Source organism: Oncorhynchus clarkii, chromosome 28 (genome assembly GCF_045791955.1).
Source record: "Oncorhynchus clarkii lewisi isolate Uvic-CL-2024 chromosome 28, UVic_Ocla_1.0, whole genome shotgun sequence".
In the NCBI taxonomy this organism is placed as follows: domain Eukaryota; kingdom Metazoa; phylum Chordata; class Actinopteri; order Salmoniformes; family Salmonidae; genus Oncorhynchus; species Oncorhynchus clarkii.
Window position 1 is genome coordinate 32,905,766 of NC_092174.1, and position 20,064 is coordinate 32,925,829.

General features: G+C 42.9%; 1 protein-coding gene across 2 annotated transcripts; it reads right to left on the reverse strand.

Moving 5' to 3' along the window:
• Positions 1-161: 161 nt before the first annotated feature.
• On the reverse strand, positions 162-18,227 carry LOC139386950 (large neutral amino acids transporter small subunit 2). Of its 2 annotated transcripts, none has more exons than XM_071132854.1 (12): positions 18,086-18,227; positions 16,919-17,128; positions 13,361-13,565; positions 12,749-12,900; positions 12,397-12,522; positions 5,316-5,469; positions 4,759-4,882; positions 4,438-4,541; positions 3,924-4,020; positions 3,612-3,761; positions 3,133-3,310; positions 162-1,416 (listed from the first exon to the last, which is right to left on the reverse strand). In XM_071132854.1, the coding sequence occupies exons 2-12, from the start codon at positions 17,055-17,057 to the stop codon at positions 1,325-1,327; spliced, it is 1,521 nt and encodes a 506-aa protein (XP_070988955.1). In that variant the 5' UTR covers positions 17,058-17,128; positions 18,086-18,227; the 3' UTR covers positions 162-1,324. The 2 variants fall into 2 exon arrangements, with proteins under 2 accessions (XP_070988955.1, XP_070988956.1); XM_071132855.1 differs by having other exon boundaries at positions 16,923-17,128; positions 18,086-18,104.
• Between the last annotated feature and the right edge of the window lie 1,837 nt (positions 18,228-20,064).

Genomic DNA, 20,064 nt, shown 5'->3' on the forward strand with positions numbered 1-20,064 from the left:
TAAGTGTCTAAGCATGCACGTTTGCCTTTCTGCCGCTGCACAACTCAATTAACACACATGAGCTGTATTACATGTTATTACTAAACAGTGGTGGTAAGTTAAATGGAAAGTTAAGTAATATCCTCAGAAGCATAGATCGGACCACAAATGGAGCAGAGAGATAGTGTTTGTGGGAGGATTTTAATGGCAGGAAGGAACTAAACCAACAGCATTGGGCTTCCCAGCACCACAAGGAGACAGTAGGAGCATGCCTGTTCATTTTCATTGCCTGTTGTTGCTTGACAAACAGGGTAACAAAGCATGTAAGATAGATGGTGGCAGTTCAGTGAGGAATTTATCATTCAAATGACTAGTGTGTTACTGTGTTTCACTGCGTGTTTCTATTGATAGAGAATATCAGATGGTAATGAATCTTGAAAGTGTAAGGAATTAGTGATTCCATGCTGAGCAGCACAGTAATATCAAACATTTCAATCAATGCAAGATGTGTATCACCAAACAAAAATACCTGTGACTGGCATTAAGGGAACACGTTGCATTATTATTGACAATCATACACAGACGAGGTTTGCCCCTTTGAGCAAAACTTAATGTAAATTATATTTTCTCTGCAGCATTTCTATGATTATTAATCATTTGTTGACATAATTATTACATTTAGTGTATGGGTCATGCTAGTTCTTTTGCAAGAAATAAAAATCTAATCTTGAAGATCAACATATCAAGTTGTGAGTGGTATAACGTGACTATCACATAAAAGGATCTAATCGTTCAGGAGTACACCTACCCTCTAGTTCATTGAAGAGCAGTCTACAGAAGACATTACTCTCATGTACAACAATAAAACAACGAAGGGGTGATAAATGAAATGCAGTAAACAAACATTTAGGGAATGACAGTTTGTTTAGTGTTATGTGGAAGACTATATATTAAGATCACTATTCAACTTTACCACAACCAAAACAGAAATTAAACCGATACCAAAACCTAAATAAAAAGACAATACAGTACAACATTTCCCAAAACAGATCCTACAGAAAATTCTCTTTACATCTGATCATCAACATTACTTATCTGTCCAATATATTGATATTGCAGCTCAGACTCATGGGAATGGGCAGTAGTATTGCATTGAGGCAGATGTGTAAAGTCTTAAGGCCAGTCAACATTTACAAGAGAAAACCAAGTGCTGTAGCATATCTCCTTGAGTGCATCCGTCCATCTTTTGATGTCTCCCAGTCTCTCTCAACACCCTTTTAAGAGTGACTGTCTGTGCCAATGTCCATTCAGATGGGTTGAACACATCCCCTAGATCTTTCTGTCCCTATTCCGTTCCCTGGTTTCCTACATTTCTGCTTTCGCCCATGTCTGGGTACACCACCACACAGAACTTTTGGCACACATGGGTCATCTTACCTGGGTGGGAGAAAGAAGTGAGGAGTAACCAAGTGTAGAAGAGGAAAACATAGATTTCATATCAATACAGTCGTGGCCAAAAGTTGAGAATGACACAAATATGAATTTTCACAAAGTCTGCTGCCTCAGTTTGTGTGATGGCAATTTGGATATACTCCAGAAGGTTATGAAGAGTGATAGATGAATTGCAAAGTTCCTCTTTGCCATGCAAATGAACTCAACCCCCCCCCCCCAAAAAACATTTCCACTGCATTTCAGCCCTGCCACAAAAGGACCGGCTGACATGTCAGTCAATCTCTCGTTAACACAGGCGTGAGTGTTGACAAGGACAAGGCAGGAGATTACTCTGTCATGCTGATTGAGTTCAAATAACAGACTGGAAGCTTCCAAAGGAGGGTGGTGCTTGGAATCATTGTTCTTCCTGTCAACCATGGTTACCTGCACGGAAACACGTGCCGTCATCATTGCGTTGCACAAAAAGGGCTTCACAGGCAAGGATATTGCTGCCAGTAAGATTGCACCTAAATCAAGCATTTATCAGATCATCAAGTACATGAAGGCTTCAGGGCACCCAAAAAGTCCAGCAAGTGCCAGGACCATCTCCTAAAGTTGATTCAGCTGCGGGATCGGGGCACCACCAGTACAGAGCTTGCTCAGGAATGGCAGCAGGCAGGTGTGAGTGCATCTGCACGCACAATGAGGTGAAGACTTTTGGAAGATGGCCTGGTGTCAAGAAGGGCAGCAAAGAAGCTACTTCTCTCAAGGAAAAACAGGGACAGATTGATATTCTGCAAAAGGTACAGGGATTGGACTGCTGAGGACTGGGCTAAAGTCATTTTCTCTAATGAATCCCCTTTCCGATTGTTTGGGGCATCCGGAAAAAAAGCTTGTCTGGAGAAGACAAGGTGAGCGCTACCTTCAGTCCTGTGTCATGCCAACAGTAAAGCATCCTGAGACTATTCATGTGTGGGGTTGCTTCTCAGCCAAGGGAGTGGGCTCACTCACAATTTTGCCTAAGAACACAGCCATGAATTAAGAATGGTACCAACACATCCTCCGAGAGCAACTTCTCCCAACCATCCAGGAACAGTTTGGTGACGAACAATGCCTTTTCCAGCATGATGGAGCACCTTGCCATAAGGCAAAAGTGATAACTAAGTCGCTCGGGTAACAAAACATCGATATTTTGGGTCCATGGCCAGGAAACTCCCCAGACCTTAATCCCATTGAGAACTTGTGGTCAATCCTCAAGAGGCAGGTGGACAAACAAAAACCCACAAATTCTGACAAACTCCAAGCATGGATTATGCAAGAATCAAGAATGGGCTGTCATCAGTCAGGATGTGGCCCAGAAGTTAATTGACAGCATGCCAGGGTGGATTGCAGAGGTCTTGAAAAAGGGTCGACACTGCAAATATTGACTCTTTGCGTCAACTCCATGTAATTGTCAATAAAAGCCTTTGACACTTATGAAATGCTTGTAATTATACTTCAGTATTCCATAGTAACACCTGACAAAAATATATAAAGACACTGAAGCAGCAGACTGAAAATTAATATTTGTGTCATTCTCAACTTTTGGCCACGACTGTAATCCCGAAGACTAAGCATTTTGCACAACAATAAATGGTACAGGTACTGTCATTTAGCACTTTACTAGAAAGAACTAGGGGTCGTAGTAATGAGCATCATCACTAGTGAATATGGTTTCCATACCGATGAAGGTGTTGAAGCATTGGGGCTTGTTGTCCCAGAAGACCCCCAGGAAGTAGACAGGGACTCCAGTCAGCATGATAGCCAAGCCGAGGCCACACACCACAGGCTCAGAGTACAGCGAGAAGAGGAGCAGGAAGGCCCAGAACAACAGGTAGATCACTGGCCACACCAGGCTCACCTAAAGACAGGACAGCCAACAATCTATACATGATGAAATTTACACAAACAATGTAATGCATACAAAGTACAGAGTAAACAATTGAACAATCCACAGGGGGAACACAACACATGCTTTGACAACTATGGCATTGTGCATGTGTCAGCTTGTAACTTGTCATAAACAAGAGTAGACCCATGACTGCAATCAGGACAGTATTGAGTAAAGAATTCTTATCAAAACCATGCTCCTCCCAAAATGTGCAAGCAATAACCTTGTCCAAACGGATTGAGTGATGGAAGCACAAACATGAAGGGTTTACCTTGATAGGCCGATATAGGTCTGGCTGTTTGATGCGCAGCACAATCTGCCCAGCGACGGTGACCCCATAGAAGAGGTAGTTTATGAAGCCCACATAGTTGATGAGGGTATACATGTCACTGGTGCACAGCATCAGTAGGGTGGATATACACTGTAAAGAAGCAGGGTGGTGGGGCAAAAGTCATCCATTCATTTTAAAGTCAAATTAAACATTAAAGACTCGAGAGACTACTGTACATAGAGTGAACTGGGATGACACGTTTGTAGGTGTGAGAGAGGAAGAGAGATTATGCCGGGTAAAGTTAGGACTCACGGTGAATAGTAGGGCTGGGATTGGGGTACAGCGTTTCACATGAATCATTGCCAGTAGCCGGGGGAGATGGCCTTCCCTTGCACCAGCAAAAAACAGCCTGAAAGAGACGGTCAAGAACATGAACATAAGGTCAGCACTGAGATACTGGAAAAACAGTCCTCTCTCTTGTTGCTTTTGGACTCAAAGAATGAGGGGGGAAAAAAAGGGAAAAAAAACTGTCCATTGAGGTGTAGAAAAACAAACAAGTGATAACAAATGGGACAAAGAAATTAAGACAAAGCAAGGCAGTGATGGTAGAGGCACACAGAGGTGCAACATATGGAATAAGAAAGGGGTTAGAGAGTGCAGAAAGAACAGGAATCATAGTGACTAGATGTGATCATTCTGTGGTCTGATATTTCCACACGTATGAAGGACGCACTACAGACAGGAGCCAAGAATGGGGAATGTAATTACAGACAGCGTGAGAGCAAAAAGACAAACCGAGAGCGAAGGATGGGGTGCATAAACTGACCTCGACGAAGTGAAGAGGGAGCCATTGACCCCCCCAAAAGTAGACAGCGCGACAGAGATGGGCATGATCCATGACATCACTCCAAGTAACTTCTCACCAAATGTCTGGAAGAGAATTTGTGGACATAGAAGAGAGGAGAGTTTCAACAAACACATTCTACTAACTGATGTTTCTGGATGACTTTGAAATCCAAGTCTGGTGACTAAAAGCATTTTCTACTGATAACCAGACTTTAGAACAAGCTGCATGAGTCCCAAAAGCAGCCATTCCCAAAAGCAGCTACACAAGGGCAGCAGAATGGGGAGGGCCGGGGCATCTCACCACAGCGACGGCATTGGAGGCCAGCAGCTCCTGAGGACTCATGGCGGTGACATAGGCGATGTTGGCGAACACATAAACAAAAGTCACCAGAGGGATGGAGATGAAGATGGCCCGAGGAAGGTTCCTGTTATACAGAGAGAACAGTGTTGAAGAGCTGGGGTTCTGGTGTGGGTGAATTACCATCCAAATTGATAACACAGGCCTAACAGGACACCGTCTCATCTGTAATACAGAGTTAAAAGGTATGGTTGACTAGGATAACCAGTGCTCGACTTGGACTGAAATAGGTACCGATACTCATTTTGGGTGCCGGTACCGTATATATTTAGGTACAGCATTTCCACAATATATTTGAGCTACTATTCTATAAGGAAGTGCAGGAGCTCAAGCAGTAGAACATGTTTGGTGCCAGTACTCCACTCCAGTGAGCTCCTGCCCAAGTCGGGCACTTATGATATCCAGACATGAAACTGGCTAGATTGGGTGTGTATGTAATGCTACCCTGTTGAGACCATGTGCAACTTGTTATTTCGGTCAAGTTGGGGGATCTTGCTCACTTGTAGGGGTCGACAAGCTCCTCTGTGACATAGTTGAGGAAGTTCCATCCCCCGTAGGCAAAGGAGCCTTGCAGGAAGGACAGGGCTATCTGGCCAATGTCATAGGGCTGGAACGTCTCAAATGCATGCGCAGGCTCCAGCCAGTAATACTCCCCTGGGCACAGACAACACAGACAACACAGAGTGGGTAATGGAATTGTGTGTGGGGTCCATGGACATGAAAACCAGTAGATCGTGACAGCGCTGACGTCATCCATGTATTAATATGGAAAAAAATCAGCTGGCGCATGAAGCCAGAAGTATTTTAATTTGAAGCGCGCAATTGCTGAATGGCACCAACAACAAAAAAAATCACTAAGGATCATGTTGAAAGTGGCTGTACCTGCAGGAAAAGATTGTGGTCGATGTAGTCATTTTCATCCTGCCTGAGAGTCAACCTTAATGTCTATGGCATGAGGGCGTGGCCCTCCTCAGAGCCTACTGGCCAGTGATTTATCTGTCAGCACGTGGTCCTGCGTCACAACAAATGAGGTCAGAATGGATAACTACACTGAACAAAATTATAAATCAACATGTAAAGTGTTGGTCTCATGTTTCATGAGCTGAAAAAAATCCCTGAAATTTTCCATAAGCACAAAAAGATAATTTCTCTCAAATCTTGTGCACAAATTTGTTTACATCCCTGATAGTAAGCAGAAATCTGCTCCTTTTATTCTTTGTCCCCAACGCTCTAGGCGACCAGTTTTGATAGCCTTTAGCCGCACCCTCATACTACTCCTCCTTTGTTCCGCGGGTGATGTGGAAGTAAACCCAGGCCCTGCATGTCCCCAGGCACCGTCATTTGTTGACTTCTGTGATCGAAAAAGCCTTGGTTTCATGCATGTCAACATCAGAAGCCTCCTCCCTAAGTTTGTTTTACTCACTGCTTTAGCACACTCTGCCAACCCTGATGTCCTTGCCGTGTCTGAATCTTGGCTTAGGAAGGCCACCAAAAATTCTGAGATTTCCATACCCAACTATAACATTTTCCGTCAAGATAGAACTGCCAAAAGGGGCGGAGTTGCAGTCTACTGCAGAGATAGCCTGCAAAGTAATGTCATACTTTCCAGGTCCATACCCAAACAGTTAGAACTACTAATTTTTAAAATTACTATCTCTAGAAATAAGTCTCACTGTTCCCGCGTGCTACCAAACCCCCTCAGCTCCCAGCTGTGCCCTGGACACCATTTGTGAATTGATCGCCCCCCCATCTAGCTTCAGAGTTTGTTCTGTTAGGTGACCTAAACTGGGATATGCTTAACACCCTGGCAGTCCTATAATCTAAGCTAGATGCCCTCAATCTCACAAATCATCAAGGAACCCACCAGGTACAACCCTAAATCTGTAAACAAGGGCACCCTCAGATGTTATCCTGACCAACTGGCCCTCCAAATACAACTCCGCTGTCTTCAATCAGGATCTCAGCGATCACTGCCTCATTGCCTGTATCCGCTACGGGCCCGCAGTCAAACGACCACCCCTCATCACTGTCAAACGCTCACTATAACACTTCTGCGAGCAGGCCTTTCTAATCGACCTGGCCCGGGTATCCTGGAAGGATACTGACCTCATCCCATCAGTTGAGGATGCCTGGTCATTCTTTAAAAGTAACTTCCTCACCATCTTAGATAGGCATGCTCCGTTCAAAAAATGCAGAACTAAGAACAGATATAGCCCTTGGTTCACTCCAGACCTGACTGCCCTCGACCAGCACAAAAACATCCTGTTGCGGAATGCAAAGGCATCGAATAGTCCCCGCGATATGCAACTGTTCAGGGAAGTCAGGAAAGCAAAGGCCAGCTTTCTCAAGCAGAAATTTGCATCCTGTAGCTCTAACTCCAAAAAGTTCTGGGACACTAAAGTCCATGGAGAACAAGAGCACCTCCTCCCAGCTGCCCAATGTACTGAGGCTAGGTAACACGGTCACCACTGATAAATCCATGATAATCGAAAACTTCAACAAGCATTTCTCAATGGCTGGCCATGCCCCCCTCCCCCCATGTTCTGAAAGTGCTGCAAAACCTGGACCTGTACAAATCAGCTAGTCTTGAATATCAAACCCCCGAGCTGACAAGGTACAAATCTGTCATTCTGCCCCTGAACAGGCAGTTAACCCACTGTTCCTAGGCCGTCATTGAAAATAAGAATTTGTTCTTAACGGTCTTGCCTAGTTAAATAAAGGTAAAATAAAAAATCCTGCCCTGCCTATCTAAGGTCTTTGAAAGCCTAGTCAACTAACAGATCACTGACCATCTCGAATCCCACCGTACCTTCTCCGCTGTGCAATCTGGTTTCCGAGCCGGTCACGGGTGCACCTCAGCCACGCTCAAGGTACTAAACAATATCATAACCGCCATCGATAAAAGACAGTACTGTGCAGCAGTCTTCATTGACCTGGCCAAGGCTTTCGACTCTGTCAATCACCATATTCTTATCGGCAGACTCAGTAGCCTCGGTTTTTCTAATGACTGCTTTGCCTGGTTCACCAACTACTTTGCAGACAGAGTTCAGTGTGTCAAATCGGAGGGCATGTTGTCCGGTCCTCTGGCAGTCTCTATGGGGGTGCCACAAAGTTCAATTCTCAGGCCGACTCTTTTCTCTGTATATATCAATGATGTTGCTCTTGCTGCAGGAGATTCCCTGATCCACCTCTACGCAGATGACACCATTCTGTATACTTCTGGCCCTTCCTTGGACACTAATATCTAACCTCCAAACGAGCTTCAATGCTATACAACACTCTTTCCGTGGCCTCCAACTGCTCTTAAACGCCAGTAAAACCAAATGCATGCTTTTCAACCATTCGCTGGCTGCACCCGCACGCCCGGCTAGCATCACCACCCTGGATGGTTCCGACCTAGAATATCTATAAGTACCTAGGTGTCTGGCTAGACTGTAATCTCTCCTTCCAGACTCATATCAAACATCTCCAATCTAAAATCAAATCTAGAGTCGGCTTTCTATTCCGCAACAAAGCCTCCTTCACTCACGCCGCCAAACTTACCCTAGTAAAACTGACTATCCTACCGATCCTTGACTTCGGCGATGTCATCTACAAAATAGCTTCCAATACTCTACTCAGCAAACTGGATGCAGTTTATCACAGTGCCATCCGTTTTGTTACCAAATCACCTTATACCACCCACCACTGCGACCTGTATGCTCTAGTCGGCTGGTCCTCGCTACATATTCGTCGCCAGACCCACTGGCTCCAGGTCATCTACAAGTCCATGCTAGGCAAAACTCTGCCTTATCTCAGTTCACTGGTCACGATGGCAACACCCACCCGTAGCACCCGCTCCAGCAGGTGTATCTCACTGATCATCCCTAAAGCCAACACCTAATTTGGCCGCCTTTCCTTCCAGTTCTCTGCTGCCTGTGACTGGAACGAATTGCAAAAATCGCTAAAGTTGGACTTTTATCTCCCTCACCAACTTTAAACATCTGCTATCTGAGCCGCTAACCGATCGCTGCAGCTGTATATAGTCCATCAGTAAATAGCCCACCCAATTTACCTACCTCATCCCCATACCGTTTTTATTTATTTGGTTTTCTGCTCTTTTGCACACCAGTATTTGTACCTGCACATGACCATCTGATCATTTTATCACTCCAGTGTTAATCTGCTAAATTGTAATTATTCACCTACCTCCTCATGCCTTTTGCACACAATGTATATAGACTTTTCTTTTTCTACTGTGTTGACTTGTTTATTGTTTACTCCATGTGTAACTCTGTTGTTGTCTGTTCACACTGCTTTATCTAGGCCAGGTCGCAGTTGTAAATGAGAACTTGTTCTCAACTAGCCTACCTGGTTAAATAAAGGTGAAATACATTTATTTAAAAAAAATCATTTTCCAAGATAATCCATCCACCTGACAGCTGTGGCATATCAAATAGTTGATTAAACAGCATGATCATTACATAGGTGCAGCTTGTGCTTGGAACAATGAAAGGACATTTTAAAATGTGCAGTTGTGTCACAACACAATGCCACAGATGTCTCAAGTTGAGGGAGCGTGCAATTGGCATGCTGACTGCAGAAATGTCCACTAGAGTAGTTGCCAGAGAATTCAATGTTAATTTCTCTACCAAAAACTGCCTCCAATATTGTTTTAGATAATTTGGCAGTATGTCCAACCGGCCTCAACCGCAGACCCCATGCCCTCCGCATCTGGCTTCTTCACCTGCGGGATCGTCTAAGACCAGCCACCTGGACCGCTGATGAAACTGTGGGTTTGCACAGCCGAATAATTTTTTCACAAACAGTCAAACCGTCTCAAGGAAGCTCATCTGCGTGCTCACTGTCCTCAGTGTCTCGACCTGACTGCAGTTCGGCGTCATAACCGACTTCAGTGGGCAAATGCTCACCTTGCCCAGTCAAGTGAAATCAACAGGTTATGGCCTAATGAGTTCATTTCAAATGAGTGATTTTCTTATATGAACTAACTCAGTAAAAACGTTGAAATTGTTGCATGTTGCGTTTATATTTTTGACAAGTACAGTTGAAGTCGGAAGTTTACATAAACTGAGTTTGAATATATTTGGCTAAGGTGTTTCACAATTCCTGACATTTAATCCTAGTAAATATTCCCTGCCTTAGGTCAGGATCACCACTTTGTTTTAAGAATGATTTATTTCAGCTTTTATTTATTTCATCACATTCCCAGTGGGTCAGAAGTTTACATGCACTCAATTAGTATTTGGTAGCATTGCCTTTCAATTGTTTAACTTGGGTCAAATGTTTCAGGTAGGCTTCAACAAGCTTCCCACAATAAGTTGGGTGCTTCTACACCTGCAATGCTTGCTGTTTGGGGTTTTAGGCTGGGTTTCTGTACAGCACTGAGATATCAGCTGATGTACGAAGGGCTATATAAATATATTTGATTTGGGCCCATTCCTCCTGACTGAGCTGGTGTAACAGTCAGGTTTGTAGGCCTCCTTGCTCGCACACGTTTTTCTGTTCTGCCCACAAATGTTCTATAGAATTGAGGTCAGGGCTTTGTGATGGCCACTCCAATACCTTGAATTTGTTGTCCTTAAGCAATTTTGCCACAACTTTGGAAGTATGCTTGGGGTCATTGTCCATTTGGAAAACCCATTTGCGACCAAGCTTTAACTTCCTGACTGATGTCTTGAGCTGTTGCTTCAATATATCCACATCATTTTCCCTCTTCATGATGCCATCTATTTTGTGAAGTGCACCAGTCACTCCTGCATCAAAGCACCCCCACAACATGATGCTGCCACCCCCGTGCTTCACGGTTGGGATGGTGTTCTTCGGCTTGCAAGCCTCCCCCTTTTTCCTCCAAACATAACGATGGTCATTATGGCCAAAGTTCTATTTTTGTTTCATCAGACCAGAGGACATTTCTCCAAAAAGTACAATCTTTATCCCCATGTGCAGTTGCAAACCATAGTCAGGCTTTTTATGGCGGTTTTTGGAGTAGTGGCTTCTTCCTTGCTGAGCGGCCTCTCAGGTTATGTTGATATAGGACTCGTTTTACTGTGGAAATATATACTTTTGTACCCGTTTCCTCCAGCGTCTTCACAAGGTCCTTTGCTGTTGTTCTGGGATTGATTTGCACTTTTGGCACCCACATACGTTCATCTCTAGGAGACGGAAGGCGTCTCCTTCCTGAGCGGTATGACGGCTGCGTGGTCACATGGTGATTATACTTGCGTACTATTATTTGTACAGATGAATGTGGTACCTTCAGGCATTTGTAAATTGCTCCCAAGTATGAACCAGACTTGTGGAGGTCTACCAAAAAAAATTCTGAGGTCTTGGCTGATTTCTTTTGATGTTCCCATGATGTCAAGCAAAGAGACACTGAGTTTGAAGGTAGGCTTTGAAATAAATCCCCAGGTACACCTCCAATTGACTCAAATGATGTCAATTGGCCTATCAGAAGCTTCTAAAGCCATGACATCATTTTCTGGAATTTTCCAAGCTGTTGAAAGGCACAGTCATCTTAGTGTATGTAAACTTCTGACCACTGGAATCGTCATAGTGAATTATAGATTATTTCACTTGTCTAAACAATTGTTTGAAAAATGACTTGTGTCATGCACAAAGAAGCTGTCCTAACCGACTTGCCAAAACTATAGTTTGTTAACAAGAAATTTGTAGAGTGGTTGAAAAACAAGTTTTAATGACTCCTAAGTGTATGTAAACTTTCGACTTAAACTGTATATTTAATTAAATATCCCGATTTGTAGCGAACTTTAAAATGATTACCAGTGGGGATCGAACGTCATAATAAAACACATTTTAGTGGCCAAAACAGCAGTCTAAAAAAACTTTAGTTTGGCCATTCTGCCAATGGTAATTTACATAGGCTTTCGGCACCGCTAGGTTGCTACGCAGGAGCCGACCAGCAGAGCTCGTGACTTCACGCTCTAGACAGGACACTGGGGTCCTGCTTTGGTCAGAGATGTGTGAGATGAAGAGGTAAGTGGACTTTAATCGCCTTTCTCACATAGGGACAATGCAAATCCTGTGGGAAGCACGAGTTAACAGTATTATGGTGTTCTGGCACTATGTATATTCAGCCATACTTCCCCCTCTCACATCTTGTGATTATTCTTGTGTAAAGGTTCTGGGTGAAGAACAGATTAGACTAGTTTCGCAAACTTCTAGTGGCCTCACACTTTGTCCAGCAGGTGGAGACAGATTAAGACCGTAAAGTATGTGTCAGTGGGGAACGATAGCACAGAGTTTGTAAACCCGAGGCGCAACTTTGCGAGACTTCCAGGAACGACACGGTCAAAAACAACTTGGAGTGCCTTTGATTTGACAGCCTGCACATGGGCAGGTCCGCACAAGACTACAGTTAGACCCCATGACATGTTTCTACGCATTAATTTAGCTTACAAGTGTGATCTGGGATTTCTATTGGAAAAGCATCTACATAGTGTACCTTCTTTGCCAATACTCTACGTACAGTAGGCCTATCCTGTAGACATCCCAATGACTAATGAATGATGAAACAAATCAACAGTTACAGATCAGAATCAAAATCAAAGAGACCGAGTCTACCTTTGCAGATCTGCACAAAGCCCATGATGATGATAAGACCCAGGGCTAGCAGCTTCCCAGTAGTGAAGACATCCTGAACACGAGTGGCCCAGCGCACACTGGAGCAGTTCACCCACGTCAGCAACACTGGGACGAAAGGAGGAAGAGTCACATCACGCATCATAGCAACTTACCACACATGGAATACAGTAACACTATACTAGACTGGGTAATACGGTATATTTGACCTACAAATATACCGCAAGTCTCAAATTCAGCGAAGAGAGCCAGGAGGGCCAGTGATCAGGCTGAAGTAAACAAAGTAGTCCAAAAACAACTAAGGCGGCATATGCATGTTCTCTGAGGCGCTCACATAGACAGACAGCAGCCAGCAGGCGGAGGCCATTCTCTGGGGGGAAGCAGGAGGGAAATAGGGGCTGCAGGACGTAGTTGGAGAAGGTGAGGGCGATGACCGCTTGGTTGGTGGGGTAGATCACCAATACCGCGATCCACAGACGCAGGAACCTGGGAGAGGTAGGTAGGGAGGGAAGGAGGGAGGAGGTCAGAGAATCACACATCAAAACACCTCAATCACGTATATCAACATCTACATTTCTGATGTAGAGCAAAAACCTGTCAGAATACTTGAGATACTGTATGTGAGGAAAATAAATACCAGTGCTCATTAGAGGACAGTGTGAACACAAAGAACCAACTAGCAGACATTCAATAATATGGGCTGATGCATGTGTACAATAAAGGGCAGACACTAAAACAAGGTTAATGACATACAGGAAATGGTGGGGGACAAAAGGATGGAAATGTACTGCTTCGTGGGGGGGAGGGGGGGACCTTTGTACAGTATACTGTCAATTTCTGTGTCTGAGAAAAGGGTGGCTCAAAAAAATGACAGATGGTAACCAGCACTTCTCTTGCAGTACTCTTACAGTATAAGTATTCTCTCATCACCATGCATTTCCCTTACCCGGCAAGTCCTCCAAATATGTCCTTGACGTATGAGTAGTCTCCTCCAGACTTGGGGATGGTAACGCCCAGCTCGGCATAGCAGAGTGCGCCAATGGCTGTGATCACTCCAGTGACAATCCACACGATGAGAGCCAGCCCCACAGAGCTCGCATTCTCCAGAACACCCTTTGGGCTCACAAAGATCCCTGAACCGATGATGTTACCTGAGACCCAGACAAAGAGACAGGGAGGTAAGGAGGAGTGGAAAATGCTGCATCAATCTTTCAAAAGTGGAGGGTAATATTACACAACATTGACTAAGGCCGACATGGTCCCTCAGTGGAGTGTGGACTGGAACGGAAAGTGAGCGTTTCCGGTCACTTAGTCCACAGCTTCCTGCTTAGTGGCCAAGTAAGCACAACATCACAGGAACCCTTTGCCAACTTTTCATACTGTACAACTCACTTTCCACTACCTCTTCTCATTTACATCAGTCTCAACACAGCAACTACATCTTCAGACTACTTGTTGTGACTCAAACATAAGATCAGGATTATCAGAATGTTTTTGGGAGTCTGAGATAATACAGTAGCACAAACAGGACAGCAGGGCAAAACCACCAACTGCTGACTAATCACGCTCAGGAACAGACTGCTGACACTCACGTTTCCCCCAGGCTTATCTGACTGATCCCTTCACCACAAAGACCACCCAGGAAGGAAGATCCCAGTCAGACTCCGACTTCAAAAGTAATTCTAAAAGATCAGATCTACATGCAGAGAAATTGTTATGAAGTGTGATTCTACAGCACCGGTCTGGCTCTCTAACCCGGTTCCTGGAGCGCTATACTGTCCTGTAGGTTTTCACTTCAACCATGGAGCCCAGTTACATAAAACATCTTAAGTATTACCCTTAAAGGAAAGGAAGCACAAGTTTTTACTTGCCAAAGTAGCAGTGTGGTCAAAGACTTAGTAACTTAGTTGTAGTCACGATCTGGTTACCTAAAACTACAAACAAATGTAAAAAAGCTTAAACATAACTTATTTACGGATATCTTCGGAACTACCCACAATGCATTTCTCAGCGTCATATGGAGAACCGGTGCTACCTAGCTAATTTCAGCTGGCTAACACTACCTACTTATCCCCTTACACTGTGTACAAGACAGTAGTTTTGGAAATGTTAGTTAGATTACTTGTTATTACTGCATTGTCGGAACTAGAAGCACAAGCATTTCGCTACACTCGCATTAACATCTGCTAACCATGTGTATGTGACAAATAAAATTTGATTTGATTTTATTTGATTTACTACCTGCTAGCATGTAATTACATTCCAAACCAAGTGTTGGCACTGGTGAGCTACTATGTACATCCACAAAGAAGAAACCATATAAAGTAATGTTTGTTAGTGGTAGTCGGGTGAGTGTTGTAGTTCTGTTTGTCGCTAGTGCAGTAATACCCACAAGGACGGGGTTAGGACTCATTTGTGGTCCAAAAAGGAGAAGCAAGCCTTGAAGTCGGAACAGTTTGTCCGGTTGAAGTCAGCAGGTTATAATCAATAGAAGGCAGGATTCAGAATGAGTGACAAACCAGGTGAATGTGAAGCCTGCAACCTCTTTCCTACAAACCTATATGGCAAGTGTCAACAGTGGAGATAAACCAGGTAAATGTAATGCGGATTTACCTCACTATATTGCTATTGGATTAGCTAGCACTCCCTCTGAAGGTCTCTCCTTAGCTCTTCTTTGACTTTGGTAACCAACTCAGCTGTCAATTTTTTGGGGGGTGTTTTGTGGGTTCCTGCCTATGCTAGACTAATTTCTCTGGCTTACTACTTAGCTATGTAGACCATGGTGGTTGGCTAGCTAGGTTAGTTAGCTGTCAGACTAAAATAACTTTAGGTGGCTGGATAAGAACTACATATACCGGTAACATTATTGGATAACTGGTTAGATGGCATTATGCATTTTCAAAAAGTTGCTTTACTTTAATGTTGCTGGAAGGTAGGTGCTGATAGCATCTGGCTGACTCACAATACTAATGTAACATTAGCAGATTGTAGGGCTAACGTTAGCAGGCTAGTAACCTTGCAAGCTGATTTGTAACATTCATATTTGCTTGTAAGTTGGCTGAATTTAATTGAAACCAGTAGTCATGAGTGCAATTGATTTGGTATAATTTGAAGTTATACATTTGAAGTTCTGTTATTTCTGTTGGAGTTTACATATAGGGAATAGGCTGACTTGTCGCATCCTCCATATTAAGTCACACCCCACAATTTATTTTTCTTTCCCGGCCGATCAGTTTTATGTAACAACTCAAAATGTAAAAGTGAAGGGTAACGTTGCACTGGGACTTTTGCTGCGTATTCTAATGCAAATTCATGTTACATGTGGTTATGTTTATGCTACATACCCTTTAAGGGTTTACCTTAAAGCTGCAATATGCAACTTTTTGGGTGACTTGACCAAATTCACATTGAGTGAGATCTAACTCACATTTCTTTGAAAGCAAGTTTAAGAGGTGGTAGGTCTGTTCTGTGCGCTATTTCTGTGTGCCATTTCTGCAGTGCACCTTTAAAGATGCACTACTATACAGAAATAGCTCCGCCATTTCCTGGTTGCAAAAATTCTAGTAGTTAGTCTAATTTCAGTTTGACAAAACAAGCGAGTCCAGTACATTCTGAAAGTTTTCAGACCCCTTAACTTTTTCAAAATGTTGTTACGTTACAGCCTTATAAAATTGATTAAATATTTGTTTTCCTAAATCTACACACAATACCCCACAATGACAGTGAACACCGGTTTTTAGAATTGTTTGCAAATGGATTATTTACATAAGTATTCAGACACTTTGCTATGAGACTCGAAATTAAGCCCTTGTGCATCCTGTTTCCATTGAGCATTCCTGATATTTCTACAACTTGATTGGAGTCCACCTGTGTTATATTCAATTGATTGGACATGATTTGGAAAGACACCTGTCTATATAAGGTCCCACAGTTCAGTGCATACCAGAGCAAAAACCAAGCCATGAGGTCGAAGGAATTGTCCGAAGAGCTCAGACAGGACTGTGTCAAGGCACATATCTGGGGAAGGGTACCAAATAAATGCATGAAGCATTGAAGGTCCCCAAGAACACTTTGCTGATCCATGCTGATGATTTAAATTGCAGCTGGTACACAGGCCAAGCATTATTGAGATGACTTTTTATTGACTTCCTCTGCATGTGGGTGGGATGGATGCTGCTCTGTGACAGCCATTTTAGAACAAATCCACATACCAGTTAAATAGACAACCTCACACAGGCACATAATGTATTTTGAGCCCTGTGGATTTTCTTGCAATCACAAAACTTTCAGAAAGTAGTCTGGCCATTAAAGAATGTACAGATTGAAAACAGGTTTTTCAAGACCAGTTCATATCAGCTACAAAATTAGCACTGTTTGTGCAATCCATGTGGACCATACATTTCATCGCAATCTATTTAGGTTGGATTTTAGGTAGACACACCCATACCTACATTGAGGAAGACATAATAGATAGCAAGAACGGATGAGCATAATAATGACTTGCCCACAATAATTCCACATGCGCTGACAAGGCCAATCTCCTTCTTCAGGGCCACTCTTCCGGAGCCCTCTTCAGTGGATTCGGAGGAAAGCGTATCCCCATCTGCCGATGCATTGCCCCGCAGCCTAGGACCATCGGTCATCTCGTCTCCAAGATTACTTTTGTTGGATGAAAAGCGCAGGTGCGGTGCAACCTAGCTCAGTTTGGTGTTACCTGCATCAATGGAGAACAAAAATCGTTTATCTACAGAAACACTATTTATCAGTATCAAAGTTATCTTTGATGCCATAAAAAAAAACATAGCCCGTGGCACAAATGTGATTTACAAATAACAATTGTCAGTGAGAATTCTCTAGTCAACTAAAACAAATGTAAGCGTTCAGACTGATGAAGCGTACAATATACCGCCCTATAACGTTTCCCTGACATTCGAATAGTGTGTGGGCTACACCGAGATTACTGCTATTATTAGAAACGACATTGCTTCATAAATAATTCAGTTGTTCGACGCAACGCGGTGCGACCAGCCAGCCCTGCCCCACCTGCGTAAAGTAGGCACAAGATCACCCAGCAGTAATAGGCTTGGTAGAGGAAATAGGCCACTGAAGATAATCTTATAGGCCTACTATACACAGCGGCAGGTCGACCACATTGAAAATAACAATGGCAAACTGGCAATGGCAAGCAATTTACAGTAGGCTATATCAGTAACCTAAATGTTCCCAAGAACCCATACTGTGTGCCAGACTACTACATTCCTGTTGCCTATAACAGTATGTATTATTTCTCATTTGCCCCTAAAGTTAATTTTTTTAATTATACAAAAAAGAATGCATGATATAGCCTAGTAGGGACGCAACTTTGGTTTTAGAAGTGTGTGTGGGGGGGCATATTTATATTTTCCAGTCGGATAAATACTCCAAACAGCCTACCCGACCGCTCACAGGCGTAAGCATGGTCATACGGCACGATGTTTCGTTTTGTATCGTGGACAAAAATGCAATTTCAGAATGTGGGGAACGTCCCCTGTCCCCAGTGACAGTAGCGCCCCTGTAATTTAGTGATGAGGGCGATTCAGTTTGGCTGGATACAATATAGCCTATGCCATTGTAATCCTTGACACTGTTTTACAGCCTCAAATTCAAGTAATTGACAAAATTATCGACCCACCTCTTCTTCGGAGTAGCCGTGACTTTTAAAATGACGAATCACCAGCATCCTGTTATCAGCACACCCGACAGCTGTTCTACATTAGCAAGTGAACAAGATCTCCGCCTTACCAGAAAATTTAACACAATTTGCTTGAAATGCTCAACCAATCAACGTGGCCGAAATAGTCAACACAGGGTTAGCCCCTCCCCTCCACGTTTCAGCAGGGTTGTTCATTTATTATTTTACTGTTATAATGCTTTAGTAAACTCAAATACAATTTAAGAATGTTAGTTTAAATTAGTTTGTGAAAGGTCAAGAGGAAGTAGAATGATATAAATAATTCAAATGCATTAAATAGGAAGGGTGTGAGTAGCCATCATATTATATAGCATTGACACTGATTTCAGTGTTTTCTGTGAGTTGTCTGGAAACTAGATTGATCTGAGAAACAAAACGGGTTCCTCTAAAACAACCATGCCTTTGGGGTGGATGCTACAACCTGTCCTCCTTCACACCTGTGTTTACAGCTGGATATTTGTTTTCTCTTAACATGAGCAACTCTGTCATCACAAGAAATCTGTCAAAACACCTTATTAGGGTCACGCAGACGGACAGATGAAGAGAAACACTGACTTTGAGTTGGTCAAATTCCAAGCTATGCCTCAGTGAATTAATGTTTAATTGGGGAAAACACATCTTATACTTGTGTCACTTACTGCCATAATGACAATTATCATGTGTGCACACATTACGTACACAGCTTGTTGGTAAGACAGCAGCCAGAGTGAGCGTGTGGTTGAGCTAGCGTTGCTGCTGGTCTTCTCATGGTAAAAGAGCGTGGGACAGAGACAGCAACACCAGTCAGCATTTTGAGAGAATGAAAACATCAATGGCGGTTAGTGAGCAGTTTGGTTTGTGATGTGGATTAAGGCCAACATTTGAGAATATTTTATAGCTTGTTTTGCATTAGTGTTTGTCCCACCCTAAAATGGCAGGGTACCTATATATCTAGAGCAGACACTATTTACAGGAATATGAGAGGGCCTAAGTATTCTGGTCAAGAAAGGTCACTTGGTGCCAGAACTGTGTTGAAATACGTGTATTAAATTCTTTATTTAAATTCAAATGTTTCTGTGTACAGTATTTGAGTATTTTCAAATAATGTGGCCGAAATCAGCTAATTCTATTGGAAGTATTTTCAAAAAATGTCCAATTTCCTATTTGAAAATACTTATTTCCAATTACATTACAAATACTCCTAGGACATGAGTTCAAATGCATCAGAGTATTTATTTGAAAATACTCAGCATTTGAATATTTTGAAATACACATCAATACATTCCAAGTACATATAAATTCCCCTGAAAAAATATTTGAATATTGCTTCGAAATGTGAAAGTAATTGAAATAGTAGTTGAACCCAGGATTGCTCGGTGCCATATTGATGTGGGAATAGGTGAAAGTATTACCTAGAGGTCTGCACTGCAGCAATAACACTCTCGCCTTGTGGAGACGATTTTAAGAGAGGTCTTCTTTTCCAGAAGGAAACTTGGTGTTTACCAGCAATTCCAAGAATCTGTGATAAACATTCCTCTGTTGGTATAGCTGTGTTCCTTCTCCATTTCTATTGGACCTGATCCCTAAATGACAGCATGTGTGGCTTAGCTACCTACTTGTTATTTTGATAGGTTTGCCTCTAATGGTGTAGGCCATCATTGTAAATAAGAGTTTGTTCTTAACTGACTTGCCTGGTTAAATAAAAAATAAAATGCTAATTACATTCAATGATGCCATTTGATCCTGACCTCTCCTATGGTGACACCTACTGGACAGAATACATCACCACAGTACATGCCATGGTGCAGTCGGACATTAAAACCAGGGTGCAGTCTGATCAGACACAAAAAGGAATAGATCTTTTATATACAATTTCTTTGTGTACATGCATGCATTTAAGTTTTCCATTCCAAATATCCTTTTGATATGCATACCCTGAA

Bases quoted from the DNA above. Each gene is read 5' to 3' on its own strand.
- LOC139386950 (XM_071132854.1), bottom strand. From the start codon at position 17,057: ATGACCGATGGTCCTAGGCTGCGGGGCAATGCATCGGCAGATGGGGAT. The intron at 12,523-12,748 runs GTGAGCGCCTCA...CTTTCGTCCCAG, and splicing joins GCTGGCTGCTGTCTGTCTAT to TGTTGCTGACGTGGGTGAAC. The intron at 4,883-5,315 runs GTGAGCAAGATC...TCTGTATAACAG, and splicing joins GAGCTTGTCGACCCCTACAA to GAACCTTCCTCGGGCCATCT.